Source organism: Lissotriton helveticus, chromosome 8, assembly GCF_964261635.1.
Source record: "Lissotriton helveticus chromosome 8, aLisHel1.1, whole genome shotgun sequence".
Lineage (NCBI taxonomy): Eukaryota > Metazoa > Chordata > Amphibia > Caudata > Salamandridae > Lissotriton > Lissotriton helveticus.
The window spans coordinates 163893248-163909488 of record NC_136069.1 but is presented as its reverse complement, the minus strand read 5'-3'; the positions used below and the strand labels follow the sequence as shown (position 1 = coordinate 163909488).

Sequence of the window (16241 nt, the reverse complement as noted above, 5' to 3'; positions counted from 1 at the left end):
GGAAAATTTCCTCAACCGGCGCCAAAGTTATTCCCAATAGAATGTTGCGATTTCCCTATGGAAAACAATCCTAACTATATATACCTACTGGCTACCGCCAGTAGGTAATACATAAGTACATCTGCATAAGTAAATTTACTCCTACGCTTTGTAGTAACTTTAGTACTTTAGGCTATTTAACAATTCCTAGTGTAAAATTACTACAAAGAGTAAACTTACATATCCCCGACCCATGAAACGGGGTGGAGTTTGAAAAAACATCATATACAACCCTAACGTTATGACTTCTGGCAAGTTTTTAGCACATATTTTACGTTTGCACACTTGGCAGAGAACCTGCAACCAGGCGGAGAACTAGCTATTGTAAGGATTAGTAAACTGTATTCAAGTTTAAAAAAATTGTAAAAATATTTTTATGGTTTATGTTAATGTAATTCAATTTTATAGATTTATATTATAGGTAGAATAAATTAGAAATGCTACAGCGCTGTTACATTTATTTTTAATTAAATATTTAATTATTTTAAATATATCACATTAAATGTTAATTCTTTTTTAAAGATTTATTTGAGAAATTCCTACCTGAAGAAACATGTTTCTATTCATTTAATATGTATTAAAAGTTACTAAAAGCTATACATAGAATCAATTAAAATTAATTTAATTCGTTTTTATATAGCTCTATTTATTTTTACATTAAAGAAAGGGTATATTATTTCTTTTTAACTTAAATGTAATTTTTTAACATTAAATTATATTTATTCATATTTTTAAAAAGTGTTGTTAATACGGATATCAACGCGTTTATCGATAAAAAAAATGACCAATCATCCTTTTAAAAGAATCACCCATCCCAAACTCCACATCTACCTCAACAAGTATGTAGTCAGGCAGGTCTTGCAACCTAGGCCCGGGACTATCAATTGATGGGTCATAGGTGGGAGGGTGCATAGCTGGTAGGCAAACACATGGGCAGGAAACGCTTGATCAATTCCTTAGATAGGTACAGCAGCATCACAGTGGTCTGGGGAGATTGCCCCCAATAAAGCACACATGGCCCAAGGGGGGTACGCGCACTTCAAAATCCAGCATAAAGTAAGATGCCACATAAGTTACGAAGCCAATGAAGATCTAGCACACGCAGTGATTGCCTGCACCCCATGCCGGAAATATGGAAACATTCACCACTGGCCATACTGTGTCCAAGCAAGGTCAATATGCGCCTGTAGTAACCATTTGACCATTAATTTATGACTCTAAGGCAGCGACCAACATTCCCCACCATATATGGAAACTTTTTATTGCTCTTTGTAATATTGTATATAAAACCAACGCAAACTCAATATAAATTGAGACACTCCTCAGATTGTGTGCCTGTAACTGATCTCCCAGCTGAATTGTTTAATTAAACTGTTCCTGTTTTGCTAAATGCCTCGTCATCTGTTTTTACTAAGAAATTTGAGCCCTAACAACATTTTAAATACATTACTTCATGTTAACATTATTGCCTATAAGGTTTCTGCTTCAATTATTTTCTATGGAAGAGTGTTTCAATACTAGTCGTTGGCCTTGTGTGGTGCTGGACGCTTTCCAGTTCTGAGCTTTGGATCCTCTTTTTGCTTCAGTAACAATGAAGTGCAGTTTGCAAATTCTAATGGGAAAATATCGATACCAGGTGATTTTATTTGTACCAGAGCAGTATTACTTCCCAATTCAGAGGACCGCAGACTAGAATAGGTGATAATGTAGTGAGACCACAGAATTTCACCCATCCATAATTACAATACACGTAGGGCCTTATTGCTTGTTTTGCAGTCATCAAATGGCGTCCATCTGATCGCGGTCTGACTGCAGCGAGCTCAGTAGTCCGACCGCCGCATTGTGATATGGCCGGATTGTGTTTGCAAAGACACCCGGGGTTGTGGTTGGGGAAAAGCAGCTTCCATAGGGCAGTACTAAGGAACTTCACCGCCGTCCGTATTACGAGTTGGCTTTCCAATGAGCCAACCGCAGTGGTGGGACCGCCAGTTTCCAGTCAGGGGAAATGAAGGATTTGGGGTGTATACTCAACCCTCTCCTGTTTTACCCATCATAGTTCGACATGGATCCCTTTCTGTAAGTCCCCCCTTTCACAGCAGCCCTCTTCACCCTGACGTATATGACTCTGTTTGCGGCGATCTACAGATACGTCCTTTTTGTACCATATGCCCATTGCCCGGATTGGCCACATATCGGCCCGACTTCGGCAATAGGTGGGTGTTTTTTCCACATGTATCATGCATTTGTGACATTCAACACATGTGCAGTTGAAATGTACAAACAGGCATTGATAGATATGGAAAACCATTGCCCACCACCGCAAGACAATGGCAGCCACACTTCGCTGGGGTCTAATGGCAATCGCGGATGCAGTTTTCGGGAGGTCGTACTGCCAAAATCGTAATCAGGCATTGAATGTTATATTTTTTCCATATAGTTTACACTCAGTTCTAAGAGGTGAACTTGTATCAAGAAAAGCCGCCTATCTGTGTGGAATTTGAACACGCACGCACACATTGTTTTACATTAGAGAAATTAATGTTCACATTTTTGTTAAAAAATAATGAAATACAACTTTAAAAAAAAAGTAATTAAACAAAACAAATAAGATGTATTCACATTTTAAATTTACAAAACATTTAAATATAAAGATGATAGTGAGGATGGGATTTTTGTTTACAAATATTTAATATAATAATATTTATAAATTAAATCAATATAATTCTGTAATTTAATTATTTATTACATATTTAACAGATTCAATCTCATGAGTTAATGTGCTGTAACATTAAATTTTTTAGTTCTAGGCTAATAATAATTGTAATAAGTTAATTTACATTTTTATTTCACATTAAAAAAACTAAACATATACATCCATTCATATATATATATATGTATGTATATATGTATATATACATATATATATATATATTTATATATATATATTTATATATATAGTTTTTTTAATGTAAAATAAAAATATAAATTAACTTATTACAAATATTGATTGGCTTGATCTAAAACTAAGAAGCTTCATCAGGTGATCAAGCGTCTTTGGAAGTGAAACACGTTGTGAATAAACACCGAGGTAAACTTTAACGAGTACAGAGTCTGGCATTCCTGATAGCGCACTTATTTTTGGTTTTGAAAGTGGGATTTCTACAGCCAGTGAGCTCCGCCGGCGTGCACGCCACTCTCCATGGGTCCGAGGAGTCCGGAAAGAGTGTTGCTGTTGTTGTATATGTATAAATATATGTGTGTAAAATTATTAAACGCAATTATTTTCTCTCTACTTTTAGGGAAATCTCTGCCCCAATGGTGGAGACCGTTGCATGAATAGGTACTACTAGTAACTTTACACTTGCAAGTCTGTACAAAGTGGTAAAATTCACTCGGAAATGGTGACTAGCAAAAAGTGTAAAGTTACTAATAGGCGCAGAAGTAAGTTTACACAGTAGTAAATCTACATGTGTAAATATACCTTTGTAAATAGGCGCAATAGTATGTATCTGAGAAAGAGGTGGCTTTGGTTCCTGCGATACAAAGGCAGTCAGGGCATACATGTGAGAGATAGTGCGCCAGTGTGTGCTGATAGAAATACTAATAGTCTGAAAAGGAGAGGGATTTGGTCCCTAAGAGAGGAAAAGACAGCCTGTGCATGCATTTCCAAACAGCCTGAAGGCGTTCATTAGACTCCAACAGCAACTACCTCTCCAGGGAGGCTTCTTTTCCTATTTGATCAGGGATGCTCTTTTATCAAACATGAAGCTGCAAGCAGGGATCAGACAGGCATTATGAATATGTGCCAAGAGCAAAGAACATCTTACCAGACTGTGCAGCATTGAAATAATGGTTTCAAATCGACTGGTTATTAGAAGATTTGCAACTCACGACCCACAATCTATGCTAATATTGTGGGTGATGAACTGTCATTAAGGGCACATCACATGCATATCTCCTCATTGTTTCAAAAGGGGGGATACTCTTGATGTCCCTGGTTTACCCTACTCAACTTCAAATAGTTATAGTAGTTAAAAAACTTAAGAAATCATTCAGACAGGCCTTCGGAGCTTGGAAACCTCCAAGGTCACTGCATTCTCTAAGGATAATTTAAATAACCTACATTTCTAATTAGTGCTGATCCTTAAGTCTACAAGTCATTCAACTCCACTAAAAAAAACTATTGTCTTAGCTTTTTTAATGTATTAATTCTCTCTGTTTACCATGTTACTGATGTAGGTCCGGTTACAATGGCCACAGACATTGTAAAAAGACAATTATAAACAGAAGATTGAGAGAAGAAGGCCTATTCTTCGGTCACTTCCGGGTTGGGAATATCAGCTGTTAGCAAGTGTTTTTGTTACTGCTGAGGTGTCTATGTTGGAACTGGATTGATGGCTGGTGAAGGGAAAGTTGGGCATGACAATTGCCTCTGGTGTTCTCTCCTGTGGCTTCCTATTGTGTGTCATGCAGTGCTGATGAGCACGGATGCAGGTGATATTGCACTGTGTCAGTAATGTCACTATGTCTCTGTGTGCTTCCCTGGTTGCTTTTTGCCTTCAGATGCAGCAAATCATTCCCAAGACATTTTACACTGGCAACATGGCATATCTTGTGCACAATTGTATGCAGTTCCATACAAGTATACTACATGAGTTTATTTTCCTATGTCATACGTGTACGCTGATTACCTCTTCTGCCTTTGGCTTTTATTAAGGCTTTTCAGATCAAAGAGACATCGTGAGAGGAAGGAACATGGCTTGACATACTCCTTTGTGATATGAACAAACTTTCAGGTACAAAGATGTAGTAGGAGTTAGATCTGGCATCTTTTGGCAAGAATTCCCCTGTCTTTTTCCGTCTGACCTCCTGTTTTTGACCGTGTGCTGCATTATGTTTTTGCTGGTTGTAGGACTCTGGGCACTTTTACCACTGCAGTGCTAAAGTACAAGTGCTCCCTGATTAAAATGTGTTGGTGATTGGTTTATCCATGATTGGCATATATCTGATTTATTAGAAAGTCTGTAGTAAAGTGCACCAGTTGTGCACAAGGCCTGTAAATCAAATGCTACTAGTTATTCTGCAGCACTGATTGTGCCATCCCCATATGTACCCCTGCAAATATGTCTCAGACCTCCCACTGAAGTGTCTGAGTGTGTAGTTTTAAATTGTCATTTTGACCAGGCTCAAACCTTCCATTTTACTTCATGTAAGTCAGCCCCAAGGCAGGCCCAAGGCAGCCCAATGGGCAGGGTCAGTGTATTTAAAAGATATGGTATGTACTGGTGTGTTTTACTGTCCTAATAGTGAAATACTGCTAATTTCGTTTTTCACTATTGCAAGGACTACTTCTCCCATAGGGTAACATGGGAAAATATCTTTTAAATGTAATTTCCCATTGTGAGCAGATAGAGATTTGGAGTTTGGGGTCTCTGAAGTCACAGTTTAAAAATACATATTTTGGTGAAGTTTGTTTTTAAATTGCGTATTTGAAAATGCCACTTTTAGAAAGTGTCCATTTTCTTGTTTAGCCATTCTGTACCTCTGTCTGTCTGTAGAATACACGTCTGGGTTGACTGCCCGTTGGGCTCTTGTACATTCACTCTAGACAGTCACACAAAGGAAGCTGAGGTATGCCTTGCATATCCTGATGGACATCACCAGGCTGATGGGCCTTCCTGAGCTAGAGTGGTGGGAGGACGTGACACTGACACCTGAATAGGACTGGCCCTGTCCTCACACAAAGCTGTCTCCACCCGACTATAGTATGTCTGGAGCCAGGTCAGCTAAAGGCAGGGTTTTGTGCACTACAATGACTTTCCTCTTAAATTTGCCTACTTCAAAGGCAGAAAGGGGTATAAGTATTGGATACCCCAAACTTCTGGACTGAGGACATTCTGCCAGGAAGAAAAGCTGTATGCTGTAGGAGAGACTGCTACTCTGCCTGTTGCTCTGTTGTGCTGGCCCCCTGCTTGCTGCTTCTGTCTTGGGAGTGAAAGGACTAGACGTTGCTTTCTGTATCCTGCTTCCAAGGTTCTCCAAGGGCTTGATTTGAGCTTGCAGCCTGTTAATAAGTCTCAGGGACATCAAAGACTTCATCTGCAAGTACCTAGGCAGCGGGAAATGTAACCTGGTGATCTGAAGTAGAAAATCCACACATTGACTCCCAGTGTCTGTTTTATCGACGTCCTGCTGTAAAAGATCTATGCATTGCCGCTGCCTGCTCTGAAGTGTGATTCCTGCTCGATGCATCAACTGCAGCTTTCACCACAGGCCCCAGCGTGTCATAGCAGTGCATCTGAAAAATCACTGCAGTGTGAGTCCAGGCACTGTGTCACCGACGTCCATGGTGCCCGCTCTGACTCCAACGCAGCACCTGCTTTGAGGCTGTGGAATCGACGCAGCACCTGCTTCTTTGGCTGCTTCCCCACTATCGCATTGACCAAGTGCACCCGGATTTCGATGCATCATCCCTGGGCACCGATTCTTCATTGAGACCTCACCGCAGTAGAGAACCGAGTCTGTGTATCCGGAAATTGACACATCACCTTCCCTGCCATTAACTAACCAACACATCACCTCCCCTGCCCAGCAGTAAGGAACCAATGCATCATGCCCCCTTGACCAGAAGTAAGGAGCCGACGGATCACCTCTCCTGTCGGTAAGGAACCAACATATCACCTCCCCTGTGTAGTAGGAAACTGATGCATTGCTGTGTGTTTCTGTCACCTCAACTCCCCAGCGCCTTGCACCAGCTTTGATTTTTGACGCATCTAAGATACTTTCTGCTAAAACAAACACATCCATTGATTTCTTTGGACTAAACTTGCCTAATCTTTTAAAAGTTATATTTTGACTTGTGAACATTAGATTTTTGTCATTTTAATATTTTTATTCAGATAAATATTGCTATTTTTCTAAACTGGTGTGGACTCCTTTTGTAGTGTTTTCACTTTGCCACTGTGTGTGTTTGTACAAATACTTTACCCATTGCCTCTGCAAGAAACGTAACTGCTTGTGCCAAACTGCCAAGGGGGCAAGCAGGGCTTAGCTTAGCTGTGTAACTCCCTTACCCTCACTAGCCGGAGGGCCCCTACTTGGACAGGATGCAAACCACTGCCAATTTGAGACCCCATTTCTAACAGTAGCAATATGAATGCACATAATCTCCGGAACTGAGATCCACCTGTGGGGCCATGTGCGCTGCATCAAGAGAAGCATCCTTCCAGTGTATTGGACATGATGCACAGTCTAACCCTTGGTATGCAGCCATATTGTTCTCAGGATGGGTGGTTGGTGGTTCTATGATGGCATGATGATTTTGTCCTGGTGGTAATCAGTGCCTGATTGAGGAAGGTTAATTCCCATATATGAGCATGGGAGGATGCACACAGTTGGGTACTATGCCCAGTGATTTGCATCTTAGGCATTCTGTAAGTCCCCTTCCACCATGTGTGAAGCTTGTGTCTGGTTCATGCATGCCTTGGTAGGTTTGTGCTGTTGTCCCTTTTGTGTCAAATCACTGCCCCCTATTTTTCATGGTATAATCTTTCAGTTAAAGTAACTTTTACCTTCACTGTCTGCGTTATGCTCGGTGACTGCCATAGTGATCTTTGCAGCTGACAGTTCACGTGGGGTGCCTATCTCTTATTCATGTGAACACCGGGTCAGTTTTCAGGCTGTGGGCATGCTTGTACTGTGTTGGGCTTTGTAGTTTTGTGGGAGCTTTCTCTTTATGTGACCATGGTGTACTCAGTGTGCATCACTTTTTAGGTCATGCATTTTGTGGTGTGGTAATGGTTATCTGAATATCTATGTGCCAAATGTTGTGACCATTTTAGGTATTCATTATTTGTAGTTCTGTTGTTCATTCAAACTGTTTTATTGGTACAATGATAACCTTATTTGGAAGAGTCCAGTGCATTTTGTGTAAAGGTCGTGTGCAAATGCATTTCCATTAGTGTGTAAGAGTAATAATATATCTGATTGCAAGGTATGAATGGGGGTGTTTGTGGGTGGCATAGGTGTTTTAATCTGGCACTTTGCAGCTTATGTATTTGATTTTGTTTGTTAATTTTTCATAGCATAGTATTTTTTAGTTGTTCTAGGTTTTACTGCTGTGTATTTGAGTCATTATATGTTATACGAGAATGTTGTATATTTGAGATTGGCATCTTGGCAAAATATTCCATTGTTCTATATAGTTAAGCCACTGCTCCCTTAGTGTGTACTTCTTAACTTCAAACCAGTTTAAATCACTGCAAACTTTGAAACGTCAACATATAAGGATGAATCAAACATTGATTATTGCTGGGCAAGTACTGCTGGTGAATTCAGCATTTCCCCTAAACTAAGTCTGTTGGATATCTCTGAATCACTTTGCCAGAGTTAATGGAATGTGGGCCTAGAAAACATGCTTGGCACTGGCTTAGCAAGCTTTTAGTTGAGCCTCGTTCAAAAAACTCTTAAGAACCTCCTTCTTCTGAAATCAGGATACACAGTTTGCTAATCCTTGGCTCACAGTGTCCCAGGGTTAATTGATTCTGACCTGAACTACTTCAAGTGGGGCTTTGATTCTGCATTGGAATGGTCCACATACCACATAAGTACCACAGAAGCCTCCACTCAAACGATTACATTTTGACATGGGCGTTGGATTTTAGGGATTCTATAGGGGTACTATGATTTAATCGTGTTCCAATAATTTCAGAGACCCTTGGAGAAGGAGCACTAAAGCATGTGGGCCAGGTTTTGCAACCCCATACACTGTGCTGATCTCTCACACATGCTATCTGAGCATCACTTCTCCAGGGCCACTGTATGTCATGTGATCCTCCTTAAACCACTATTGTGTACTTCACTTTTGCACACTGTCTGCACAGTCCATCTCCCTATACACTGCCTGCAATACGTCTCATAAATCACACATACAGTGCCTGCAGAGGGTTTCTGTCGTGCTTACTTCCTGCAGAGTACTAGTCCTAGTGCTTAACTTATAAAAACAATAAGTGCCAGGGCTCTCGTCAGGAGACCACTTCAGCTTGCACCACACCTTGCCTATGCCATGCAGCTAATGATAGTAGCAACACAACTATTAAGCATCACACTCCTACAAGTGTGACAATTCAAACTATTTCAGGCCCCCAAAGCTATAAGAATGGCTTGTGTGGGAGGCAATAGTCATTATTAATGTATATTTAATTAATAATGAACTGTTGTTGTGTTGATCTCTAAATTAGCCAGACAGTGGCACCTTGTGGCAGACTGTCACAAGCGCTGGTGTTGACAGTTAAGTGCTGGTGCAGCCACTGGCTCAAATTAAGCACAGACTATTCCTCAGCCCTCTATTTGCATTAATTGCGTGCTCCTTGTTCCTGTTCAAGGTCTACATTGGTTTTGTTTCTTATTAATTGCCTATATGATTCCTTTCTCTCACTCATCGCCTCCTAAGTGGTCCTCCCAGCTCATGGGCTGCATTGTGCTTCTTTCTCCCTCATTGCGCGCACAATGCTTCTCTCAATTCAAGGTCTGCATTGTGCTTCTTTCTCACTCACTGCCTGCAGGCATTTCTCCCAGTGCATTGTCTACTTTGTAGATCCTTTTCACTCACTGGCTGCACAGGCCTCCTTCCAATTCAAGGCCTACACTGTGCTTGTCTCTCATTCACCATCACACTATACAGCGCTTTCTACACTGTACTGCGCTTTCTACACTGTACTGCGCTTTCTACGCCGTACTGCGCTCTCTATACTGTACTGAGCTCTCTACACTGTACTTTGCTCTCACTACCTGCAGGGTGTTTCCCTTCACGGTCTCACTCACTGCCTCAACTGTGCATCCTTGCCACTGACTGGCCATAACCTGCCTCTTTATTACTCATTCCAATGTTATGAATAATCTGAGAGATGAGAAATTTACCCAGGGACCGCTTCTTGGATTTTGAGTTCAAGAAGAATTGAATGTCTTTAGCATGGCGTGGCAGTCCGCACTGTTATTCAGTCCTGCCTCTTGCACCCAGTCACAACAAAAAGGGGTAGTCATTACAAGGCTGTTTTTCTACGGTTAAAGGCGTTAAATTCAAAATGGCGCCTAGGTAACAGCATTTGTTTCTTTTGAGGACCTCTAAATTGGACTGGCCTGGAGTGAAGTCAACAGGGAGACGCCTGTGAAAGCCTCTCAGTTCTAGAAAGACAGGCCAGTGCCTCTGAAAGGACCTAACGGCTGTGGCAGAGTGGTAGTCACAGGCTAGGGCTGTACCACACAACCTTTGAGTGGCGGCTCTTCCGTTAAGGCGGAGAAGCGTCTCCCCACTGCTTGATGAGCAGTGTAAAAAGGAAATATAAAATTATATTAATACATTGTTATTATCATTTTATTTTTCAGTGCTGAGCCAGAGCAGCGGAAGGCTGTGCTATTCTGACGATCAGCAGCAGCTAGCAGGGAGGAGGAGTGATGGGCACCATAAGTGCGCATGGCGGTTTGGGCGGCCGTCTTAGGATGGCCAAACCATCCAACTGCCGGTTGGAGAACAGTCACAGGGTCCAACATATTGTCTGAGCGGCAAACCAGGATGCTCAGACCAATCACGATGCTGCTGTCCTGCTGGTAATGCTATTTACCATTACCAGCATGACATCAGTGTCGTGATTGGCTTAGGAGAGTCTGGAAGCCTATGTGCTGCCGGGAGTCTTGAACAGAAAAGGATGGAGGAGAGGTGGTAGCCGTATACAGGTAAGCCCCCTTTCTGGCCTCGGCTGCTCACCACTTCTGGTCCCTAGCAGCCGCACTGCAACATTTGTCTCTGGAATACCTGTAGGTTGTCAATGCATGTCAAGCATGGGCCTTTGAAAGACAAGCATCGGTGCATCCAAATCACTCCCGGCTGCAAATAGTTAACCATAATTAAAAAATGTCACATAGAAATCTACGCATGTCTAGGTGAGAGTTAATCACAAGTCAAAACCAAGAACTTATAGAGTAAGGCTGGCTAAGAATTAGTCATAATCCAGGCACACGTCAGGCTTCTGCCTCTGAAAGGCTGGTAGTACTTGAGCAAAGCCAGCCCCAAGTCATTCCTGTGTCAATGAAAAGCAAGTAGAGCTAAGGAAATGTAAAGGGCAAGTGAAGCCTGTGCCTCTCAAAGGCTGGAAACAGTGGAACACAGTCAGAAATCAAGCAAAAACAGATGTATCATGAGAGAAGGACACAGGCAAACATCCCATCTAACCCCAGCAGGAATATAGCACATAAAATGGAATACTAACTCGATGCGATATGTAACTGCAGTGCAAAAGCAACACATTTGCTTTCAGAAGTCATCATGGCATCATTTAAATTGTGTACTTTTTCCTTAATGTATGCTGTGTTTGCAGTGGGTGGTCACTTTTGGGGACCTGGACTTACTCTTTATCATCAGACTTTGATCCAGAGTAAGACAGAAAAAGTCACAAAAGGAAAAAATATATAGGAAAACAGTGACAAAGAGAGAAAGCAGGGATGAAAAAAAGAACCTGCAACAGTGATATAAAGCGATAGGAAATGGGCAAGCAAAGTGTTCGGGAGCATTGGCATTATGTCCTAAGAAAAACCTTCTTTCCCTGCACTTGCATTTTTTACAAAACAAGTACTGTGCCAGACCCTAAACTCTCTTACTGTAACTTCACAAAAACCTTGAGTTCATTATATAAGAGCATGCAGATATAAAATTCCATTCTAATACGAGAAGCATAATGCCTTTATAAGCAAAAATCTCAAAAAAGTCACATCTGCTAATAGTGACTGCCCCTTAGGGTTAGATGTATGAAGCATTTTTGAGTTTGCAAACAGCCCGATTTGCAAAATAGGGCCATTTGCAATCGCAAAAATGCTTTTCCTGATGTGCAAACACCAAATTGTCATTTGGTAATAACTTACCGAATAGCAATTTGGGTTTTACGTTTAGGTATTTGGAAGGGGCATGTTCAGGGTGTTCCACTCCTTATACCGACTGGCATAGTTATTTGTGAATGTTTTGCGACTGAAATGAGCTCGCAAATTATTCGCAATTTACTGCCAACTCAAAGCTGGTGGTAACCCATTTGGAAATGGGAAGGGACCCATTCACCTTTAAGAATGGTCAGATAAATATTTTTTAAGAGCCGGCAGTGGTCCCAGAGACCACTGCCGGCTATTAAAAAAATGAAACTTCAAAGTTCAACTTTTTCTTTTTTAAACGCAGACCATTTTCCTTTAAGACATGGAGGTCTGCTGACCCCAGGAGGCCACCATCCCTGTGATAGCAGCGAATCCCAGTGGGTTACAAACTGCAACCTACCTCATTAATTTTCATGAGGTAGGTCTATTTGTAACCCACTAAAAATCCCTAATGAAACTCAAAAGCGTTTCATACATTAGGAATAGCGATTTCTTGATTGCGATTCGCAAAAAATCATAATTAAGAAATCACTATTCATGTTGTTGTACATCTGACCCTTAGTTCTTTCACAAGCCAAAAGCCAGCCTATGAGACAACAATGCAGGATGATTGGTGGTAAATATGTCTCCCATCTACTTATTTGTTGGAAACTCATTGCCTCATAAAGCAACATCGGGAGGTATCCTCACACCTTTTCCAACAACTTCCTGTGATTTTAAATCAAATTCTGAAACACTTAAGGGCCTAATCGCTATCTTTTTATGTACAGATATCTTCTCCCAGATCTCTGCACGTGTAGGTATATGATTTAGAAGTAAATTGGAGGAATAGTTAGGAGTTATTGAAGAATGGGGAATAATTACTACTAAATAGGAAGGGTTAAAAAAAAATGAAGGAAAGGTGTAGGAAGATCCATGCTAATACAAGATATACACTCACAGTGTGACAGAATTGCAATACACAAAATACACATTTAAATCTACTACAATAATACTGCCGGCAAAATAAGATTCACATTTTTTACCTCTCAAACTGTGCCAATTATCAATTCTTGCTATAGCCCTTCTTAATCTATTTCAATGTTTCAGATGGCACTACACTAAACCCTCATAGTACTTGTGAAATATCCAAAATCTATTGTTCTAAACCACCCTTCAACTTCCTACATTATTTGAACACCTTAATTTGACTACAAACAGTGCCCCTCTTTTCATCTATATGGCCAGCTACATTTAAATGTGTAGCTTTGTTTCACCTTGTCAGTCAATACCCAGCTAAATGACAAATGGAACCAAATTGCTTATTTTTTTAGGCATTCTGCTATAAAGTCCAAATATAGATGACATGCACAGCTTGTCCAGGGGATATATATCCCAGGGCAAATTCTGAGAGATTTTAAAATAAATGAAATTACCAATCCCTAAATCTGGACTTCAATAAAAGCAATCAGAAGTATTATATATGATGACACATCGAATAATTGGTTCTTCTGTGAACTATTTAAGATCAATTTGCAAGTACAATCAATGCAAAGGGTGTGGTACTAGAATACATTTGACAGGATATAACCTGACAATTGACCATTTGGAGATAACAACAGAAAATCTACACACAGCTGGATTTTGCAAACAATAGTTAGGGCACAATATGTATGATGGATCATATTTATGTTGATGATAGTTAGACATACAACCATTTAAAGACACAAGCTCTGGAACTGTGCTCATAGGTGAGAAAAGAATGTGGTTATGGACTTACTTTTTACTGTGAGAAACATGGACTTGCTGACATCAGCTCCTACATCATTGCTGACCTTGCATAGGTAATATCCACTGTCTTCCTCAAGAACATGCTTAATCAACAGGGAACCATTGGTGAGAAGCTGAATCCGGCCGTTCAACGCGATTGGCTGGAATTGGGGGACTCCAGAACCTAGAATCGAGAACAGATGGTTTATCATTACTAAGCCACCCTAAAACATCAATGATAACTTCTTAACCACATCGATGCTCAGCATATTCCCCTCCTGTGCTGAGATTTGTTGATTCCCATTGTTTCATGACGAGCTGGGCTCGTCATGAGCGTGCGAGGAGGCTACCTCATGACGAGCCCAGCTCGTCATGAGTGTGGAAGGGGTTAAAGTAAAGTCAGCCATTCTTGGCACAGTAGACGCAATACATAACCAACAGATAACAGTAAAACATAGAACGTTACTCCCCACCCCCCAATAATGGGAAAAAAAGATTAACATTCTGTGCACAAAATATTACAGGATGTAGTGGATCCTATTTCTTAGAAGGTTTTGTGCAACTTGTTTAACTTGCTCCCTAGGTAATGCTAGTAGATGCAGATTTCATTCCTTTACTGCAACCATAGAATAGTCTATCCTGCCATAAAGGGCAGTTCCTTTTGTTAGGACCTTAGGACTGATGTGTCAAATGCCAGCTCCAGCGAAGGGACGTGCTACTTGATATTAGCTGCCCAGAAATTTGGCGTGCTTGCAAGGATTCAGAGCCATACTGACAAGTCCCTTGCACCCCCAGGGCATCACTTTGTTTTGATGCTCCGGTGGTACAAAATTCAAGCGCATATTCACAAGGCCACGCAAAGCCACCATGCTTGCATTTTCATGGCCTTGCTGTACAAGTTGCTGCATTGGCTTACATTGCGGCAGTTAGGTGTGCCATGGGTGTTACTGTGGGTGTTCCCAAGCAAAAACCATGGATTTTGCCACTGGCCTAAATTTGCAAAACAGCCTGAATCTGGGGTAGCAGCAAAAACCTACGGCTTTTAAAATTTCTCCTTACTATTTCTTCTTTTTCCACGTGTGCTGCATACTGCAGAACACATAGAAAGAGGAAAATATATTTTGTGATTGTTTTTGTGCTGGAAGGTGCCCCTATGCTATGTAAAGCGCTCTGATACCCAATACATGTGGGTCAAGTTCACGCTATATAAAACTCCGTAAAAAAAAAAGATTTGACATTTTGCAACAGAGACAGCATGCTGCCAGCTGCAATAAGCAAATGGATTTTATGAGATTGACACTTCAGAGGTAATGATCTACCTGGATAACACTTTGGCTATGGAGGTATACAGAGCTTCATTTATGAGTGTTAAAAGGAAACTGAGAGAGATAGGACTGAAGTACGGTCTATTTTTCTGGCAAAATTGAAGATAATCGCAAGGCACCGCACTTTTTTTTCATGGAGCCAGGTAAAGCCTGGGCTTGAGCAGAGCACCTCTGCACAGCGCCCCCATCAAACAGAAAATATCATCACAGAGCTCCTGTAGGCACAATAGGAAACACAGAATATACCGGCAACACTGCCCAGCTATCCGCATGTCCATACCATGTCTTCCTGATAAAGTAGAAACAGAGAGCAGAGCCTATTATAGCTGTGAGATACTGATAAACACCCACCAATAGGAAACCTATAAAACTGGCACCAAAGTGGTATCTACATCAACCAGAAGTAGCAATGACTTGTTCCCATTCCCCCTGGTGAACCCACACACCGCAGAGTGTTAACATACCCCCAGATTCATCATGGTCCCTTAATAGCGATTATTAAGGAATCGCTATTAAGGACTCTCAAATCGGGATTCATGTAGAAATTGCACAATAAATTGCGATTCCTTTCAGCCTCCTTATTTGCGATTAGCAAATTGCTAATCGCAAATAAGGAATAACTCCCCATTCATTCCTATGAATAGGGAGTCAATCCTGTCAATCCTGTCAAGCTTTTTCCTTGAAATCGTGGCGCAGGCGATCACAGGGGCAGACCATAGATCGGGTAAACCAAGACGCATGGACTCATTTTTTATGTGTTGGAACCAGGGGATGTTCCGTACAATCGGGTAATTTACGATTTCCTGGAGCTCAGACCTGTAGCTTGCCAACTCTGGAATGGTCCAGACTCTGCGCCAGACGGTTAGGGGCCTAACTCCCAGATCTTCATCAAGAGGCCTTAGTCCCAGGTCTAGCCTCATTGGCAGAAGGGGGGTACTAGGGGGGAGAGATAAAAGCTGCCTGATGAATTTGTTCTCCGTTACCACTAGCTCGCGGTTACACGTATGGCCCCAAAGTTCACTGCCATACATGACCGCTCCCCTAGCCTGCACTCTATATGTTTCTAACGGGGGACCAATAGCCTTGATGGTGGATTTTTTTTTTTTCAAGGGCAATTACACCTCCCACCATTTGCGCCAATTTGAGTTGAGTTTTAGTTTGGTGATGGCGCCAAGACATGTGCTCATTTAGAGTCACCCCTAGATATTCGAAAGT

The 16241-nt window shown here is 41.3% G+C and overlaps 1 protein-coding gene across 1 annotated transcript in view; it reads right to left on the bottom strand.

Annotated features, from left to right (window-relative positions):
- DSCAM (DS cell adhesion molecule) overlaps nt 1-16241 on the bottom strand; it is a 959122-nt gene that overhangs the window by 404179 nt on the left and 538702 nt on the right. Inside the window, exon 11 of the mRNA XM_078656818.1 lies at nt 13712-13885. Coding sequence (XP_078512944.1) covers nt 13712-13885 — 174 coding nt within the window. The remainder of the gene's footprint in view (nt 1-13711; nt 13886-16241) is intronic.